This window comes from Equus asinus, chromosome 25 (genome assembly GCF_041296235.1).
Source record: "Equus asinus isolate D_3611 breed Donkey chromosome 25, EquAss-T2T_v2, whole genome shotgun sequence".
Classification (NCBI taxonomy): Eukaryota; Metazoa; Chordata; class Mammalia; order Perissodactyla; family Equidae; genus Equus; species Equus asinus.
In genome coordinates, this window is record NC_091814.1 from 34,176,477 (window position 1) to 34,196,762 (window position 20,286).

Genomic DNA, 20,286 nt, shown 5'->3' on the forward strand with positions numbered 1-20,286 from the left:
AGGAACACATATTAGAATGTTCTAATATAACACATATTATACACAGAATAATTTCTCATCCTAAATTAATAAATTGGCATTTGTTACTGTGTCATGAGCTTCTTTATATTTGTATGTGTTTGGAAAAAGAAACTATGTATCTGAATGTATAAGGCAGAGGAATAGACTCAGACATTGAAAATTCATCATGAACATAGTGCTTCTTGGGAAACTTAAAGATTTCTTGTTTTAGTGGTAGTCTCCATAAATAGGTTTCATAAACTGACACCAAAGAATACAAATGCTGGTTGTAAAACTTTCCTACAGCATTTTCCTAAAGATTCTAATTTGCTTCAAAAAACTCTTACAAAGTTTGCTACCATCAAATGGATCAATGTAATCAGCCAGACTATATACGCAACTACATAGATATTATTTTTCTCAAATAGTTTATTCTGTGAACCTTGAGAGCTCTTCTGACTCTGGATCTTTTCAGGAAGAATCAATCTTAGGAGTCACATAACCTTACTTTTATGACCTAGATTTGGAAGTCACATAGCATCATTTCTGTAATACTAACTCTGTTCCCTAGAAGCAAGTCATTAAGTCCAGTCCACATTCACAGGAGGAAAAATAAACTCCATCTTTTGATGAGAGGAGCATCAAATAATTGTGGACAAATTTTAAAACTACTGTACTTGACGGGCTTGCCCCGTGGCCGAGTGGTTAAGATCGTGCACTCCACTTCGGCGGCCCAGGATTCGCTGGTTTGGGTCCTGGGCACGGACCTATACACTGCTCATCAGGCCATTTTGTGGCAGCATTCCACATGGAGGAACTAGAATGACTTACAACTAGCGTATACAACTATGTACTGGGGCTTTGGAAAGGAGAAAAAAACAAAAACAAAACAAAACTACTATACTTGATAAGCATGGAATTAGAACAAGGGAAGTTTTGTGAGTATTTAATGGTATTAGGTTAAAATAATCGTCCCTGGTGGTCTAGTGGTTAAGATTTGGGGCTCTCGCTGTCGTGGCCCAGGTTCATTTCCTGGTCAGGGAACCACACCACCCATCTGTCACTTGTCATACTCCGGCAGCTGCATGTTGCTGAAAGCTATGCTGCTGGTATTTGAAATACCAGCAGGGTCACCCATGGTGGACAGGTTTCAGCAGAGCTTCCAGACTAAGACAGACTAGGATGAAGGACCTGGCCACTCACTTCCAAAAAAATTGGCCATGAAACCCCTATAAATAGCAGTGGAGCATTGTCTGATATACCACTGGAAGGTGAGAGGGTGTTGCAAAAAGACCGGGCAGGGTTCCCCTCTGCTGTACACAGGGTCACTAGGAGTCAGAATCGACTCCACAGTACTAACAACTAAATTAGGCTAAAATATCCTGATCTCACAACAGGCGATATAGTCATGTTCAATGGTCCTGGCAGACTTGAAATCCTTTGGCTAGAGTTTTTTCTCATTGGTTAGTGTTTGGATGGGCACTGTCTTTATCTGCTTCTGAAGAGAGTGAAGAGTAATGATGGGAGTGTGCATTCCAACCAGCATTTATGCAAACGGGCCATTCAGGGAACCTTAAGTGTCAGTATGAATGGAACATGAGGTACAGACGGGAGAGTGATGGGAAATGAAGTGGAAAGGTAGTGCCCCTCCGTTTCTCCTCTTCTCCTTTCACCCTCAACTTTCGTCATCTTTTTGTTACGTTTTTAATGTTGGTAACATTTTCTATAGCCATAATTAAGTTTTCTGTAATATGCACGTTAATTCTAATAGTTGAAAGTCAGTGAATAAGGTTTATATTGTGTGAGACTGTATAGGCTTCAGAGCCACGTAATATAACATTTCCTTTCTTACATAATGTTTTTAGTATTTCCTGGAGTTTCTAATTGTGTCTCTTTTTCTTTTCTTGTACTCTCATTTTTTTCCTCCAGATCTCCATGCAATTAGATATTCTGTTGATTTCTTCTCTAGAGACCGCTCTCATGGGGCCTTTTTCCTCCTACTCTAAATGGCCCAGTTGCTTCTCTAGGCCTTTACTGCTTTCCTAGGTCAATTCCCCTGTTTGTGGATTCCATTCTTTTCTCTTTTTCCCTTATTGCTACTTCATATTCTCAGGTAATTTTCCTAAGAAACATTGTGAGGGTGCTAAGTTTTCCAAGTATTTGCATGTCTGAAAAAGCCCTTATTGAACTCTTATACTTTATTGATAGTTGGCTGGTTACAGAGTTCCAGATTGGCATAAGAATTCTAATGGCATAGCCCCATTATCTTCTGGCATCACTCTTGCTGATAAGAAATCTGATAGATATCTGCCTCTGGTTTTTTTGTGAGTGACCATTTTTTTTTTAATCTGAAAGTTTTTAGTCTTTTCTCCTGGACATCTGAAATTTCACAGTGATATGCTATATTGTCCCTTTCTTTGGGGTCATTTTTTTTTCTATTTATTTAGTTTTCTTTCATGTTATAGGCTTTGCTTGAATGTCTGGTAATCCTTTATTTTCTATTAGTATGTATGAGTGAAAAAAAATCACTTCAGAAGTTGGATGGGGTTTATTGACTGTCTGAACTAGTTAAAGACCAGAAAGTATGAATCTTTCTCTGGGACTATTCAGTTTCTTTAGGGAAGAACCTTCCTTTTTTTTTTTTTGTCTTTTTGCCTAGAGCATGAATGCTTGACTGTCTTTTGGAGTAGGCTGGTGGACTGTTCAGCACATACAGATTTATATAATCCCCCTATTTTCAGCTCAAGTCTTAATCCCATCCTTTATTTCACTAGGCATTTCTAATCTGAAGTTCTGTAGGAACCTTATCTGCAATTCCCTCTCTGTTTATTCTCAGATGTGGCTTCCTCTGTTTTGGTTTTGTCACTTAACACTTCTTCATGTACTTTGAGTTTTCCAGAAATTGGTTGAAGTCTCTTGCCTAAGGGCATGTCTCTTTGCTATTGTGGGTTAATATCTTTTTCTTTTGGTTTACTCTTATTTTTGAGTGAAGGGGAGTAGATTTGCCATTTTTAACTAATTTGCATCGTGAATCTTTAAATGGGTAAGGATTTAGAATATAGCTATTAAAGGAACAGTTGATATTTCAAAGATAGTAGTCTTATACTTGTGCTTGCATTCTAGGTGATTTGAATCCCAGTTTCATTACAGATTTTCTTTGTGATCTTAGGCATGATATGTAGCGTGGAATCTTATAGTACTTTATATATTGTAGAGCAATGGCTTTCAGACTTTTTTGACTGCAAACTGTAGTAAGGAACACAGTTTACTTTAGAACTCAGTATTCATATACAGTTTTATGAAATACTCACATGCAACTTGCTATATTTTGTATATCTTTTAAAATTCTGGTTGTGACCCACTAAAATGATCTTACTTCTCATCAATGAGTTGCAACCCACACTTTGAAAAACAGTTCTCTAGAGCAATATTTCTTAAAATGTGAGCCAGATACATCTTGAAGTTGGGTACTGAAAACAATATAAGAATTTAGAGATAAGTAGGGAAGACCTGGCAAGGCTTTTGTGAGTTTTAAAAGTTGTGTTAATAATTCTCCAGGGGGCTGGCCCCATGGCCAAGTGGTTAAGTTTGCACTCTCCACTTTGGTGGCCCAGGGTTTTGCCAGTTCAAATCCTAGGTGAGGACATGGCACTGCTCATCAAGCCATGCTGAGGTGGCGTCCCACATGCCACAACTAGAAGGACCCACAACTAAAAATACACAACTATGTACTGGGGGGCTTTGGGAGAAAAAGGAAAAATAAAAAATCTTTAAAAGTAATAATAATAATAATAATTCTCCAAAGATGAAATGCCTCACTTCCCTAGAGTTGTCTTGATTCTGTCTCTGCTTAAGACCATGCAGGGATTTCTACGGTGGTGAGAGTTTTTTAGTGAGATCAAATATCAGTCATAATAAAATGGAAGACACTTAAGATATACTTAAGGGGCTGGCCCCGTGGCCGAGTGGTTAAGTTCGCGCGCTCCGCTGCAGGCGGCCCAGTGTTTCGTTGGTTCGAATCCTGGGCGCGGACATGGCACTGCTCATCAGACCACGCTGAGGCAGCGTCCCACATGCCACAACTAGAAGGACCCACAACGAAGAATATACAACCATGTACTGGGGGGCTTTGGGGAGAAAAAGGAAAAAATAAAATCTTTAAAAAAAAAAAAAAAAAAAGATATACTTAAAAAACTCATCTTCCTGTCAAATTTAAAATAATGATGTATTTTGGAAGGCAAGGCACATCTCTTTTTTGGACAGTTCTTTGTGCAATTTTTCTTGTGTCTTTCATAATTTTCATGCAGAACTTTTTATTTTGTGGATTTAGTAATATTCTCTAGAAGAGCACTTTTATTAAATCCTTAGCTCTGATGTTATTGAAGAGATGAAAGTAAATTAGTATTTCAGGTCATTACATAATATTCTGAAGTTGTAATCAAGTTTCCTTGAGGCAATATAAAGACTTAAGGCATTTAAAATTGTTGAATATGATACACTATGACAGTAATTAGTGGTCTGAATTGCTCCCAGGTAAATATTTAGGGAGGTCAAAATATACCAATAGGTTTATCTATGGGGCCTAGGTTTTTCTCTTCATTTAAATGGCAATCACTAAGATCTTAAATACTCATCTTTTTTTTGCTCCTGATTCATTTACACATTTTAGAAGAAGTTAATATCTGTTTGAATATATAACATGTCATCATTTCAAGACAACCTGGTTTAAACTGCTTTAACAAAAATTTGGGGTCCCTTGTGTGGTAATTAATTTCAAGGTGACTAAACAAATACTGTGTAGTACTTGGAGCATGATGCAAAACAGTTACTCTGTCAGCATCCACCATTCCAGTTGCTGTATGATGTACAGTCGTGTGCTGCATAACGACATTTCGGTCAATGAAAGACTGCGTATACAATGCTGGTCCCATAAGATTAGTACCATATAGGCTAGGTTTGTAGTAGGCTATACCATCTAGGTTTGTGTAAGTGCACTCTATGATGTTCACACAATGATGAAATTGCCAAAGGATGCATTTCTCAGAACATACCCTTGTTGTTAAGTGACGTGCTTGTAATACTATAAGGTGTTCTGAATTTTTCCTGTGAACTTGTGTATTTCCAGAGAGGTTTTTATTTTTAAACCTCTGAGTGAAATTCTAATAGAAAACAGTGGTTATTGTTGCAGGGAGAATCCCAGGGGAAGAAGCTATCACCGTAAGAATCAGAATGAACGTTATTCACATTGAAAATGGCAAATGGATAATCAATATTAGCCCAGTAAAAAAAGCCAAGTAAAAACCATATGTGACATTACTGCCTAAATATAAGACATTGCCAGAATGAAACATCTTTGGTGTATGACAGACTTCGTTTGCAAGCATTCTTGTAATGGGGAAGCTGAAGTATAAGGTGGCCAGTGTAGATATTGTCAGTGCTTTTTACATTTAACTAACAGAATCATTATGCATTCTTTTTCTTACAAATTATTTGCTATTCATAATTATGAAATATAACCTCAATATAGTCTGATCCTTTTTGAGCCCATTGAAGTATATTTTCTACTTTTCCTTTTCTTTTCCTTTTTTTTGAGAAAATTCAGTGTAACTGATGTTTCAGAAAGGTATCTAAGAGTTGGGACGTATTAAACAGCTACAAGTGCAAAATGCTTCATAATTTTTTCAATGATGAAAACTATGATCATCTTTTCTTACTAAGCTAACCATTATAAAAATTTTTTTGACCTATATAAAACTATTGTGTGTCTTGAACCTAGAAGTAAGCTAACCAATAGTAGATGACAGTAACTTCCTCTCTTCTCTCATTTAATGTTTTACAGCCTGGTGTACTCTTCCACTGCTGTTTTACCCTAGTTGCCAAGAACCTCAGCACAAAAAAAGTGCTTAAATATAGCAGTCAGATACCTTGTAATATATATAATGTCCCTGCTTTTAATTAATTCTGATTTTATTTTTAATTGTTTATATTTAATCTTGTAAGCACTCTCAGATTTTTTTTGATTCCAAATTATGTAGGGAATAGGCCATATATATATGGTCAACGGCAATACCTTTTGCATTTGTTTATTCCTGATAGTATTATCGTTATATGTTTTGTATCTTGCCTTCCCACCTCCTTCTAATCTCTTAAAGTCAGGAAATCAAGTCTGACTTTCAGAACTAATCTCGAAGAATTGTTTTGAAAGTTAAATAAATTAGCATATATGAAACACTTAGAATTGTATTTGGTATGAAGGAAGCACTAATGTTAGCAGTATTATATTTTACTATATAGCACAGCAGACTGCTCAGTAGAACATATACTTACAGGAAGGGTTAGGTAGGGAAATATTTTTCTATTCCCTAATACCTAAAAATAATTGAGGATTGGAAACTTCTGTTTTAACTCAGAGCCAAAGGAGTTGAAATGTTAACTGTTTTCTAGGTATTTCTAGTGTTTGGGAAGATCCAGGTGTGACCTCTCCTACCCAAGCGTTAGGTAATGTTGGGATATAGTTCTGGAGGAGAAAAACTAATTCAAATAAATCTTTAGGCTAACAAATGGGTTACTAAATGGAGAAGCTATGAAAAACATTAACTTCTTTCTGGAGAAGACTCAAGCGTTAGGTGCCCGGAAAAAGAAGCTTCCTTTTTGATATGTAACATGTTCTTGAATCTACTACTTGCCAATCCTAAAAATCGTTTTGTCTCTTCTAATATGTTAGCCATAGGCTATTAGCCTGTGGTGTAAGAGAAAAATGCCTTCCATTTGTATTCAACTTTGAAATATAAGCACTTAACTTCATGATCATTATTTCATTTAATCCATTTAAATCTACCGTTAAGGTAGGTTACTGATAAAAATGGTCATTGTTATGAATTCTTAAGCATAGACATGATGTATTAATTTTCTATTTATGCCACTTTTGCTACCCAGCACCAATTTTGAACTTTTCCTTGTTTTATAGCTTTTTTCAGTGCATAATTTTTATTCTTCAAATTTAGCGTTTTTTATAGCATCAAATACGTAATTGCCCAGTCCTTATATACTCTATGCTAGATGTAAAAGAAATGAAAAAGAAACCCTGCTCAGTGAATGATACTTGTCTTTGAGGAACCTGAAATCTTTTGGTGGGTGATAAAAGCAACATTCGTTAAATGCAAGCCTGAAGGTAATGCATACTCGACTGCATGATTGAGGTTGTGAGTATTACAGGTGTTCAGAGAAGGGAGGGATCACTGTGTCCTGACCTACGTAAGGGAAATTTTCTGGAGAATGTGAGACTGAAGTTCATTCTTAAAGGGGGAGTAGGATTTTGAAACCTAGAGGAGGAAATCTGGTAAGGTGTTCAGGTAGGGAAGAGTTTGAACACAGCCATGGCCTTTGAAGAACAGGAAAAGAGTGATTCCACATTGAGGAAGTGGTAGAGGGAGAAGGAGAGAATAGGATTGTCTATATAAGGGGACCACATATCAAAATGGGATATTATATGAATTTGTATTGCTTTTAAAACTCTCTGAGAACTGAGTTAGCTTCTAAAAGTGTGGCACCTATTTCCCCAAACCATATTATAATATTAGTTATATAGAGAGATATAATGTATATTATAATAAAGATATAAAGCTATATAATAAGGATATATATATCTTTATAAATAGACGAAGGTATTACTGAGCAATGAGAGAACTATGGGGATTTCCTGTATAGTGTGGGTTGAGAAGGATTCTTACAGCTCAAATAATTACCCCATCTCCACTGTATAATACATACCCAGTCTAATAAGTTTAGCATAATTAGGCAGCTTACAAAAAGCAGTGGTGTGCATCTTCTAGTTTTTCAAACTAAATATCTGTATTAAGCAGACATCTATATATTAATTGAAATTAACTAAATACCACTATTAAGTGAGCATCATTTATTAATACAAATTAAATACATATTACCATTTTAACTTGAAAGGAGAAAACCCCTAGACGATTTAAGAGAAAACCCATTCAAGATACAACTAACCTCTCAGAGAACAAGCAGATTCTGCTTAGAATGACTAATGATCATTTTGGGATGAACAAGGATAGTGAATATATGACTGCTAAGGTTATATGCAGTATGTGTGCCAGATGGTACTTCATTCTAACCCCTAATAGAATGAGATTTAATTCTAGGGTAAAGATAACTGTTTAATGTATTACTAAGTATTAAAAATATGGGCAAATTTAATGGTCTTCTTTTTTAAGGATACATGAAAATGTTCTTACTTCAGAACAGATTCATTAAAGGTGATCCTGAATCAAAAACTTTATCTGGGGCCAGCCCAGTGGTGCAGTGGTTAAGTTCACTTGTTCCACTTTGGTGGCCTGGGGTTCGTCGGTTTGGATCCTGGGTGCGGATATGGCACTGCATGGCAAGCCATGTTGTGGCAGGTGTCCCACGTATAAAGTAGAGGAAGATGGGCACAGATGTTAGCTCAGGGCAAGTCTTCCTCAAAAAAAAAAAAAAACTTTATCAAAGTGATCATCAAAAATGTTATGTACTCTGTTAATATTATGTAGTCTCTGATGTCAGTCTTAGGATTGTAGACCTCAGCCTTCATGTAGCACAGAGCCATTACTCATTCTGGAAAAGAGAGTATTATATAACTTCTTTGTAAATGTGGAGCTACTATAGGAGAAGTTTCTACTGGCAGAGCCACAAATGGGCTGCAGCAAATTCAAAATTTTTTTAGAATCTTCATATTTTTGTTTTAAGAGTCATATCATTCTTGGGAGTGGGCGGAGCAAAATGGCGGGGTGAGCTGACCTGAGTCTCCCCTCCAAACTACAACAAAGGATTGGAAAAAACCTGAATTTCAGCTAATAAACCTAATGCCAGGACGTCAGAGACCTGCGGTACCAAAAAGACAGAGGACGGAGACCCTGCAGCAGGCCTCAGAGGAGCTGGAACAGGGTGGGAGAGAACTTCGCTCCCTCCCCTAGAGACTGGGATCACTGCTGCAGGTGTGGGAAGGAGTGGGGGAGGGGCCACGCGACCAGGGGATCATCCAGGAATCCCGCTGCCAGTGCAGCGGGAACCCGCTGACGGGGGAAAGCTTCCGTGCGCGGGGACCCCATAAACCCAGGGCCCTGGGAGACCAGAGAACAGAACTGATCTGAATCCAGATTGGCGTGTGAGAAAAACAGCCCCTCCCCCCGGCAAACCGGCTGGGTGCCACCATCTTGCCCAAAGATGGAGAGCTCAGGATGTGTGGCTCTTGACCCACATATAGTGGCGACGGGCTGTAACTGCAACTGAATTCTACCATCGTGAAAAAATCGCTCCTCTACCATCCAGCAATTTATAAAAGCTCCAGACTAGAAGGAAAACAGTAAAAACACAGAATTAACTCCTGAGGACTTGGAAATAGGTAAACTAAGTGAAAATGAGTTCAGAGTAGAGTAGCTATAATAAAAAAACTCAATGAGATAGAGAGAAAGATAGAGAAACAAGCCAATGAGTTCTGGAGTTACTTCACTAAAGAGATTGAAAGAAGAATCAAACAGAATTACTAGAGATGAAAAACACAATGGACCAGATAAAACAGAATATGGATTCCCTGAATGCCCGTGTAGACACCATAGAGGAGCACATTAGCATAATCGAAGATAGGCTGAATGGCTCCAGACAGAGGAAGAAAGAGAACTACGAATTAAAAAAACTGAGGAAAATCTCTGAGAGATAGTGGATTCAATGAGGAGAAAGAATTTAAGGATCATAGGAATTCGTGAGAACATGGAAAAGAAAAATGGAGCAGAAAGTGTGCTTAATGAAATTATAGAAGAGAACTTCCCAAATCTAGGGATTGAGGGAGAAATGTGTGTAGAGGAAGCTTTCAGATCTCCTAGATTTGTCAGTGTAAAAAGACCTACTGCAAGGCATATAGTAGTACAAATGGCAAACATGGAAGACAGAAAGAATACTCAGGGCAACAAGACAGAAGAAAATAACCTGCAAAGGAACGCCTATCAGACTTTCAGTGGATTTCTCTGCAGAAACCTTACAAGCTAGGAGAGAATGGAGTGACATATTCAAAACTTTAAAAGATAAAAAGCTTCAGCCAAGAATACTCTATCCAGCAAGAATATCCTTCAGATACGAGGGAGAAATTAAATATTTTCCAGACAAACAAAAGTTAAGGGAATTTGTAACCAAAAGTCCTCCACTACAAGAAATCCTCAAGAAGGCTCTCATACCTGAAAAAAGAAAAAAGGGAGAAAGGGGTCACAAACCACAGAGTAGGGAGACAGATAGATAGAACCAGAATAGGATAGCAAATATTCAACTATGGCATTAGGATAAAGGTAAGGAAACTAGCAAAGCAAAGACCATCTTATCACTCTAATTACAAACTCATAACACAAGTTGGAATAAGAAATGAAAATAATAATTTAGGAGGGGAAGAGCAAAGGGACTAAATCAGTCTAGGCCAAGTAAGTAAGAGACCACCAGAGAATAGACTATATTATACACGAGATTCTAAATACAAACTTCAGGGTAGCCACTAAACTAAAAAGCAGAACAGAGCCACAAAACATAAATAAGCAAAAGTCTAAGAAACCCAGCATAAGAAATTGCAGTATTAAATGGGTAGGCTAAAGCACACAGGAAAAGAAACGCAGGAAATCCAGATAATGAGCAACAGATTGACAGCATTAAGTCCACATGCATCAGTAATCACTCTCAATGTAAACGGATTGAACTCTCCAATAAAAAGACACAGAGTGGCAAAATGGATTAAAGAACAAGATCCAACAATTTGTTGCCTCCAGGAAACACACCTCAGCCCCAAGGACAATCACAGGCTCAGAGTGAAGGGGTGGAGGACAATACTTCAAGCTAATAGCAAGCAGAAAAAAGCAGGTGTTGCAATTCTTATATCAGACAAAGCAGATTTCAAAATAAGACAGGTAAAGAGAGACACAGAAGGACAATATATAATGATCAAAGGGACACTTCATCAAGAAGAAATAACGCTTATAAATATCTATGCACCCAACATAGCACTAAGATTCATGAATCAACTATTAACAGACCTAAAGGAAGATGTTAAAAACAACACAATAATAGTAGGGGACGTCAACACCCCACTCACATCAATGGACAGATCATACAGACAGAGAATCAACAAGGAAATAGTAGAGCTAAATGAAAAACTAAAACAATTGGACTTAATAGACATATATAGATCACTTCATCCTAAAACAGCAGAATACACGTTCTTCTCAAGTGCACATGGAACATTCTGAAGGATAGACCATATGTTGGGAAACAAGGCAAGCCTCTACAAATTTAAAAAAATTGAAATAATAACAAGCATCTTCTCTGATCATAATGCTGTAATGCTAGAAATTAATTACAAGAAAAAAGCTGAGAAAGGCACAAAGATGTGGAGACTAAACAACACACTACTGAACAAGCAATGGATCATTGAAGAAATTAAAGAAGAAATAAAAAAATACCTGGAAACAAATGAAAATGATAGCATGCCATACCAACTCATATGGGATACAGCAAAAGCTGTATTAAGAGGAAAATTCATCGCAATACAGGCACATCTTAACAAACAAGAAAAATCCCAAATAAGCAATCTTAAACTACACCTAACTGAACTAGAGAAAGAAGAACAAATAAAGCCCAAAGTCAGCAGAAGGAGAGAAATAATAAAAATCAGAGCACAAATAAATATTATTGAAAAAGGTGGTAGAAAGGATCAATGAAAGAAAGATCTGGTTCTTTGAGAAGATAAATAAAATTGACAAACCTGTAGCCAGACTTACAAAGAAAAAAAGGGAGAAAGCTCAAATAAACAAAATCAGAAATGAAAGAGGAGGAATAACAACAGACTCTGCAGAAATACAATGGATTATAAGGGAATACTACGAAAACTATATGCCAACGGAATGGATAAGCTAGAGGAAATGGATAAATTCTTGGACTCCTACGATCTCCCAAAGCTCACTGAAGAAGAAGCAGACAATTTGAACAGACCAATCACAAGGAAAGAGATTGAAACAGCAATCAAAAACATCCCAAAGAATACAACCCCCGGACCAGATGGCTTTCCTGGGGAATTCTACCAAACTTTCAGAGAGGATTTACTACCTATCCTTTTCAAGCTATTCCAAAAAATTAGGGAGGATGGAACACTTCCTAACACATTCTATGAGGCCAACATCACGCTGATACCAAAGCCTGACAAGAACACCACAAAAAAAGAGAACTACAGGCCAATATCACTGATGAACATAGATGCAAAAATTCTAAACAAAATTTTGGCAACCAGAATTCAGCAATTCATCAAAAGGATCATACATCATGATCAGGTGGGATTCATACCAGGGACACAGGGATGGTTCAACATCCGCAAATCAGTCAACGTGATACACCACATCAACAAACTGAGGAATAAAAACCACATGATCATCTCAATAGATGCAGAGAAAGCATTTGACAAGATCCAACAGCCATTTATGATAAAAACTCTAAACAAAATGGGCATAGAAGGGAACTACCTCAACATAATAAAGGCCATATATGACAAACCCACAGCCGCCAACATACTCAATGGGCAAAAACTGAGTGCCAGCCCCCTGCAAACAGGGATGAGACAAGGATGCCCTCTATCACCACTCTTATTTAACATAGTACTGGAGGTCCTGGCCAGAGCAATCAGGCAAGAAAAAGGAATAAACGGAATCCAAACAGGGAGGGAAAAAGTGAAACTCTCGCTGTTTGCAGACGACATGATCTTATATATAGAAAACTCCAAAGAATCCACTGGAAAACTGTTAGAAGTAATCAACAACTGCAGCAAAGTTGCAGGGTATAAAATCAATTTACATAAATCAGTAGCATTTCTATATTCTAATAACGAACTAACAGAAAAAGAACTCAAGAACACAATACCATTCACAATCGCAACAAAAAGAATAAAATACCTCAGGGTAAATTTAACTAAGGAAGTGAAGGACCTATATAATGAAAATTACAAGGCCTTTCTGAGAGAACTGGACAACGACATAAGGAGATGGAAAGTTATTCCATGTACATGGATTGGAAGAATAAACATAGTTAAAATGTCCACTCTACCTAAAGCAATCTACAGATTCAATGCTATCCCAATCAGAATCCCAATGACATTCTTTACAGAATTAGAACAAAGAATCCTAAAATTCATATGGGGCAACAAAAGACCCCGAATTGCTAAAGCAGTCCTGAGAAAAAAGAACAAAACGGGAGGCATCACAATCCCTGACTTCAAAACATACTACAAAGCTACAGTAATCAAAACAGCATGGTACTGGTACAAAAACAGGTGCACAGATCAATGGAACAGAATTGAAAGCCCAGAAATAAAACCACACATCTATGGACAGCTTATCTTTGACAAAGGAACTGAGGGCATACAATGGAGAAAAGAAAGTCTTTTCAACAAATGGTGCTGGGAAAACTGGAAAGCCATATGTAAAAGAATGAAAATTGACCATTCTTTTTCACAATTCACCAAAATAAACTCAAAATGGATCAAAGATCTAAAGGTGAGACCTGAAACCATAAGGCTTCTGGAAGAAAACGTAGGCAGTACACTCTTTGACATCAGTATTAAAAGGATCTTTTCAGACACCATGTCTTCTCAGAGAAGGAAAAAATAGAAAGAGTAAACAAATGCAACTTCATCACACTAAAGAGCTTCTTCAAGGCAAATGAAAACAGGATTGAAACAAAAAAACAACCCACTAACTAGGAAAAAATATTTTCAAGTCATAGATCTGACAAAGGCTTAATATCCATAGTATATAAAGAAGTCTCGCAACTCAACAACAAAAAATCAAACAACCCGATCAAAAAGTGGGCTGGAGACATGAACAGACATTTCTCCAAAGAAGATACACGGATGGTCAATAGGCACATGAAAAGATGCTCATCATCGCTGATCATCAGGGAAATGCAAATCAAAACTACACTAAGATATCACCTTACACCTATTAGAATGACAAAAATAGCTAAAACTAATAGTAACAAATTTTGGAGAGGTTGTGGAGAAAAAGGAACCCTCATACACTGCTGGTGGGAATGCAAACTGGTGCAGCCACTATGGAAAACAGTATGGAGATTCCTCAAAAAATTAAAAAGAGAACTACCATACAATCCAGCCATTCCACTACTGGATGTCTATCCAAAGAGCTTGAAGTCAGCAGTTCCAAAAGTCCTGTGCACCCCAATGTTCATTGCAGCATTATTTACAATAGCCAAGACGTGGAAGCAACCTAAGTGCCCATCAACAGATGAATGGATAAAGAAGATGTGGTACATATATAATGGAATACTACTCAGCTGTAAAACAGAACAAAATCATTCCATTTGCAATAACATGGTTGGACCTTGAGGGGATTATGTTAAGTGAAATGAGCCAGTTAGAGAAGGATAATCTGTGTATGACTCCACTCATATGAGGAATTTAAAAATGTGGACAAAGAGAACAGATTAGTGGCTACCAGCGCACAAAGGGTGAAGTGGCGCACCTACAACACGAATGACAAACATTAATGTACAGCTGAAATTTCACAAGATTGTAACCTATCATTAACTCAATTTTTTAAAAAAAGTCATATCATTCTTTTTTTTTTTTTAAAGATTTTATTTTTTCCTTTTTCTCCCCAAAGCCCCCCAGTACATAGTTGTATATTCTTTGTTGTGGGTCCTTCTAGTTGTGGCATGTGGGACGCTGCCTCAGCGCGGCTTGATGAGCAGTGTCATGTCCGCGCCCAGGATTCGAACCAACGAAACACTGGGCCGCCTGCAGCGGAGCGCGCGAACTTAACCGCTCGGCCACGGGGCCAGCCCCAAAAAAAGTCATATCATTCTTCATAATAGATGCACATTTGTTTTATTGTAAAAATTTTGTGTTAGAATATTGAGTAAAATTGACCAATCAAAAGATGTGCTTTGTTTTTTTTCTGACCGTACCTTATCTAAGTCGGTGTTTTAAGGACAGCAGCCTGCATATAGTAGCAAAATAATTTCGTTAGCTTTCTGCCCCAGAGAATTTAAAAAGTATAGGCTTCCTTTTTTTTAGGTTATCATCTTTATGAAGATTTCTACCTGCATCTTTGCATAAAGTTGATACTGGTTTTGAGTGGAAGAATACTTTTGTGTATTAAGAGCTAAATATTAGTATGAAATATGACTTTAAAATATTTAATCTCGGTAGTTCAAGAAACTTAAATACCACAACTAGAAGGACCTACAGCTAGAATATACAACTATGTACTGGGAGAGTTGAGGGAGAAAAAGCAAGGGAAAAAAAAGATTGGCAACAGTTGTTAGCTCAGGTGCCAATCTTTAAAAAAAAAAAAAAAGAAACAAATAATTGAGCTAACTGAAGGTCCTTGTTTATAGATGTGAAAATTCAGAATTGAATTTTTGTTTTTTTGAATATTGGAAACAAAAGGGTTTAATAGTTTGTTAGAATAAAATCAGCATAATGTACCCATATTCTTTTAATAAGTAGAAGATAGAACAATAAACATTTGTTGAATGCCTGTTATGTGCCAGGCTCTGTGCTAGATACAAGAGTGGGTGGGGGGAGAGGGAGAAAGAGAGAGAAGGATAAAGATAACACTTGTTTCCTGCCTTTAGGGCCATCATAGTCTAGGAGTGTTATACATGTAAAATATAATTACCATATAGCACAATAAATACTACAGTATGCACCTAAGATATATTTGGGTAAAAGTGGATTAACCAACCAATTTAGCTTCAGTGCCATAGAGAAAACTTCTGAGCGGGGAATATGCTTATGCTGAAACTTAATACATAGGGAGAATTCCCAAGCTAGGAAATGTGGGAAGAGGGCATTCTAAGCAGAGGAAACAGTGTAAAATCTTCAGGAAGGTGCAGGGAGTGTGGTCTAACCAAAATGAAGGTGCATGCTAGAAAGTGTTGAACGATGACTCTTGACCCTAGGGAGCTGCATTTTGTATACAATCCTGAGGCGTTTGAACTTCATTCTCTAGTTTTTGGAGGATCACTGAAAAGTATTGTGTGTCAGCAGATTGATTCTCATTTTAGCAGTTTTAGTTTTTGAGGTAGTTTAGAGGATACATTAGGAGTTGTAGTGATTATGGGACCGGACAAGAAGAGCGGTTAGAATATCATTGCTGTCATCTAGATGGTGGATGATGGAGGTCATCAAAATGGCAGTGGGAATGACAAGAAAAGGATAGATGCCAGATATGTTTAAGAAACAGAATCAGTAACATTTAATGATTGATTCTGGGTAGTAAGAGAAGAGAAAGAGTCCAGGATAAATCTCAGATTCTAGCTTGAATGATGGGATTAGATGGGTAAATTTCTCACTAGATTTTTGAGAGAAGTTTTATGGATGTGGCTAACTTCTACAAAATTAATAAGCATATAAACATAACTTCTGAGTAGGTTATTTCTAAGTGTGTGTTTATTTTTATTTCTAGATGCCGCTTCAAATGAACAACAAGAGCTTTTCTGTCAGAAGTTGCAGCAGTGTTGTGTACTGTTTGATTTCATGGACTCTGTTTCAGACTTGAAGAGCAAAGAAATTAAAAGAGCAACACTGAATGAACTGGTTGAGTATGTTTCAACTAATCGTGGTGTAATTGTTGAATCAGCGTATTCTGATATAGTAAAAATGGTAAGCCTCTAGACTTATGTTCCTCAGATTTGTATAAATTGAAGTAAGATCTGAGGTATAATTATGAATTAATGAGACTGATTTTTGATAAAAGTACAGTAATTAATGTACTCAAAAGAATGTTTTTTAAAGTAGTCCATTTGAAAGGTTAACCATCCCTTCTGATGATGCTGTCATTGCTTATAATAATTTGGGAATTCAATAGCCACAATGGCTGGTGCAGATTTGGAGTTTAGGAGAAAGATGTAGGCTCGAGATTATATAGGTGAATATATAATTAATGTCATGGGGCTGAATAGTCACCGAGAGAGACTGTCTAAAGGAGGAAGAGAAGACCAGTGAAAAACTATGGAGCTGTCCACATTTCAGTGGTGGATAAGGGAGTCAGGCCAAAAAAAACTTCTGAATAAGGATTTTAAAGGGCTAAAAGTCTAAAAAAGGACATTTTTATATTTGCAGATTCTGTAGCACTTGAATTTTATTCTAAACTCAGGACCTTTAAGAAGTTATATAAATAAATGTCTGAAATATCTGATGTGAAAAATAAATTACTGCTAACTTTATTTAAGTAAGGTTGTTTAGAATACTGGTTATTAATAATTCAACCTTATTCTCCATCAAACAGTGGAAATTTGTTTAGGAGTTGTGATTTTTGTTATTTGGTGCATATTAACAAAATAGAAAAAATTCAGTTGGAATAATTAAGAGTCACTTAGTGTGTAATTTAAGCTTAAATGTTACCAGGGTATAGAAGGTTAAAGCAGTATAACCTGTAGTTACCTTAATTTCCTTTCCCTTGCCTAATATATGTTCTGAGAGAAGAGCAAAATGTGTAGGAAAGTTAAATTTGTCCCTAATATACTAGTTGCGTTTTCTTTCATCACATTGTATTAGACCTGTGAAAAGAACTTAGGAAATTTTGGTTGTTTTTTTCGAAAAATGAAAATAAAAGGCGTAAAAAGTTTTAAAGATTAGCTATGGAGAGAACATTAATCAAAATGAATTCCAAAATGAAATAAAAAATCAAAATGAAATTCCAAAACTCCCATAGACAATAAAAAGTAAGTGACAGTTTGAGAATATAAATATTGAATATTAATAGACTTCTTATTTTGTTTTTTGTGTTGTGTTTATTATTAAAAAAGTTTCAAGGGGAAACAGCAGTGTTTTCACTTACTGATTTCAAATGGTTTGTGTTCAGGAATTTTGAAAATCCTGGGAAGATAACCTTATTTTTATCTCCATAAAGTTGTTGATTTAGATATTGAAAGTAGTCCAGTATTTGAGTCAAATTATTCTGTAATTGCTGTATACTAATAAATTCTGGGATTTAATTTCTTTTCCCAAGTAAAAAGTTACGTGTGTTTTGTCTTTTTTCTTTTTTAATTTCTGAGTACATAACTCTTTCTAGATAAGAGTGAAACCAGCTCACCCACTTAGTCCCTTAAAGGTTTTCTGTATATTTGTTATATACAGTTAATTTTATTGATGGCTGCAAGGTTAAGTTTTTCTTTTACTACCAACAATAATAAGTATGATCTCAAAGGCAAATTATACCCTCTTATGTCATATATTTCCTTTTCAAGTTCTATCTATGACTTTCTGCCACTCTTTTGTGAAATTGATATCCATCAAACTATTTATTGGTTCTGCCCTCATGTATTGGCTTTGAGTTCTAGCAGATCAAATTTTAGGTTATTACTTTCTAAGTCTTATAGTAATTGACTGTGAGCGGTTATTTGGCCTACCCTAGATGCCACTTCATAAGAACAGTTGGAAATTTGCTTGCACCACCAAACACCCCTTGTCTCATTCTCTGTTCCCCAAATAGTTTATCTCAAATGACCAACCCCTCAATAGGATGGCCTTAAATGCTTACTAACCATTTGGTCTGTCGGTTTTTTCATCATTCTTCCAAGAATTGTGAGTTGGGACCACAATCTATCCTTTGCTAGAGAAAAAGAATATATATTTTTTACCTTGGTACTGAGACAGACAGTATGAAAGATGAAATTATAAATACTGTATTTCATTGAATCTAAAATGAAGAATCTCAAAGCACATCTTGATTTCAGAGAGATTAATATTTTTTTAAAAGGCTCAGTGTAGATGAAATATAGTAAATTAAATCATCATGGGGTGTTAGAAACTGTCTATAATAGCAGTGAAGGTATTCTACCCATTCCCTCCTCTTCCTTAGAGTGGTGTGTATGTATAAGAATGGTGATTTTTTACCAAACTCTTTTGGGTTGTAACGTAAGTAAGTGACTGGGTTGGAATATGGAAGGAGTTGTGGGAAGATGAAAAGAATCAAGTTAGGGTTAGGAAGAGTTAGGAACTTTATGCTTTTCCCCCCAAAATTCCCTCCCCTCCCTCTTTTTTTTTTTTTTTTTTAAAGCAAACTTGGAAAGAACTGCATGTTTTAAAGAACAGGAATCCGGAGGTAATCTATAATCTTCAGTACCTTGGCATCTGAAGAAGTCAGAGTATGAGATAGAGAAAACAGAGAAACAAATGCCTGCCTTCTTCATATCTTGAAGAGGTTTATAGGTTTTGAACCAAGCTTATAGCCACAACATAACTTTTTTCTTAAATAAAATTATCTTTAAAATATTTTGTTTTTCACTGTTGAATTTAATTACACGACAAAGAACATAAATCTAAATTTGTTTTTCCTTACAGATCAGTGCTAACATCTTCCGTACTCTTCCTCCAAGTGATAATCCAGATTTTGATCCAGAAGAGGATGAACCCACACTTGAGGCCTCTTGGCCTCACATACAAGTATGGAACATATTTATGTATTGACGATTTTTATATTTACAATATTCTGCTGAAATCATGGTTCTCGCTTTTAAATCTGAGTGTCTATTTAAAATGTTTGACTTTTAGTATGCTTTATTAATATTATTTTCTTTTCCCAAAATGTTGTTTTTCACTTTTTTTATTGTGATAAAATACACTTAACATTTACCATTTGAAGCGTTTTAAAGTGTAATATTCAGTGGCATTAACATTAACAATGCTATGCAACCATCCCCACTATATCTAGTTCCAGAACTTTTTCATCACCCTAAATGAAACCTCCTTGTCATTAGCAGTCACTTCCCATTCCTCTGTCTCCATAGCCCCTGTAGATAACTGCTGATCTACTTTCTGTCTCTATAGATTTGCCTGTTCTGGATATTTAATATAAATGGAATAATATAATATGTGGCCTTTTGTGTCTGGGTTCTTTAACTTAGCTAGTATTTTCAAGGTTCATCAGTGTTGTAGCAATACTGCATTTTTTTAATGGCTGAATAATATTCCATTGTATGGATATACCACATTTTGTTTATCTATTAATCAATTGATGAGCATTTGGGTAGTTTTCTGCCTTTTGGCTCTTGTGACTAGAGCTGTTATGAATATTCATGTACAAGTTTTTGTTTTAATGTTTCCCATAAGTTTTGATATGTTTTGTTTTTGTTTTCATTCATCTCAAAATATTTTCCTAATTTACCTTGTGATTTCTTTTTTGACTCATTAGTTATTTAGGAATGAGTTTAATTTCTGTGTATTTGTGACTTCCACATTTCTTT

General features: G+C 36.2%; 1 protein-coding gene across 1 annotated transcript in view; it reads left to right on the forward strand.

Annotated features, from left to right (window-relative positions):
- The window catches only part of PPP2R5A (protein phosphatase 2 regulatory subunit B'alpha), a 74,156-nt gene that overhangs the window by 23,881 nt on the left and 29,989 nt on the right, over positions 1–20,286 (forward strand). The window contains exons 2-3 of the mRNA XM_014834809.3: positions 16,506–16,702; positions 19,385–19,486. Of these exons, the coding sequence (XP_014690295.1) occupies positions 16,506–16,702; positions 19,385–19,486 (299 nt within the window). The remainder of the gene's footprint in view (positions 1–16,505; positions 16,703–19,384; positions 19,487–20,286) is intronic.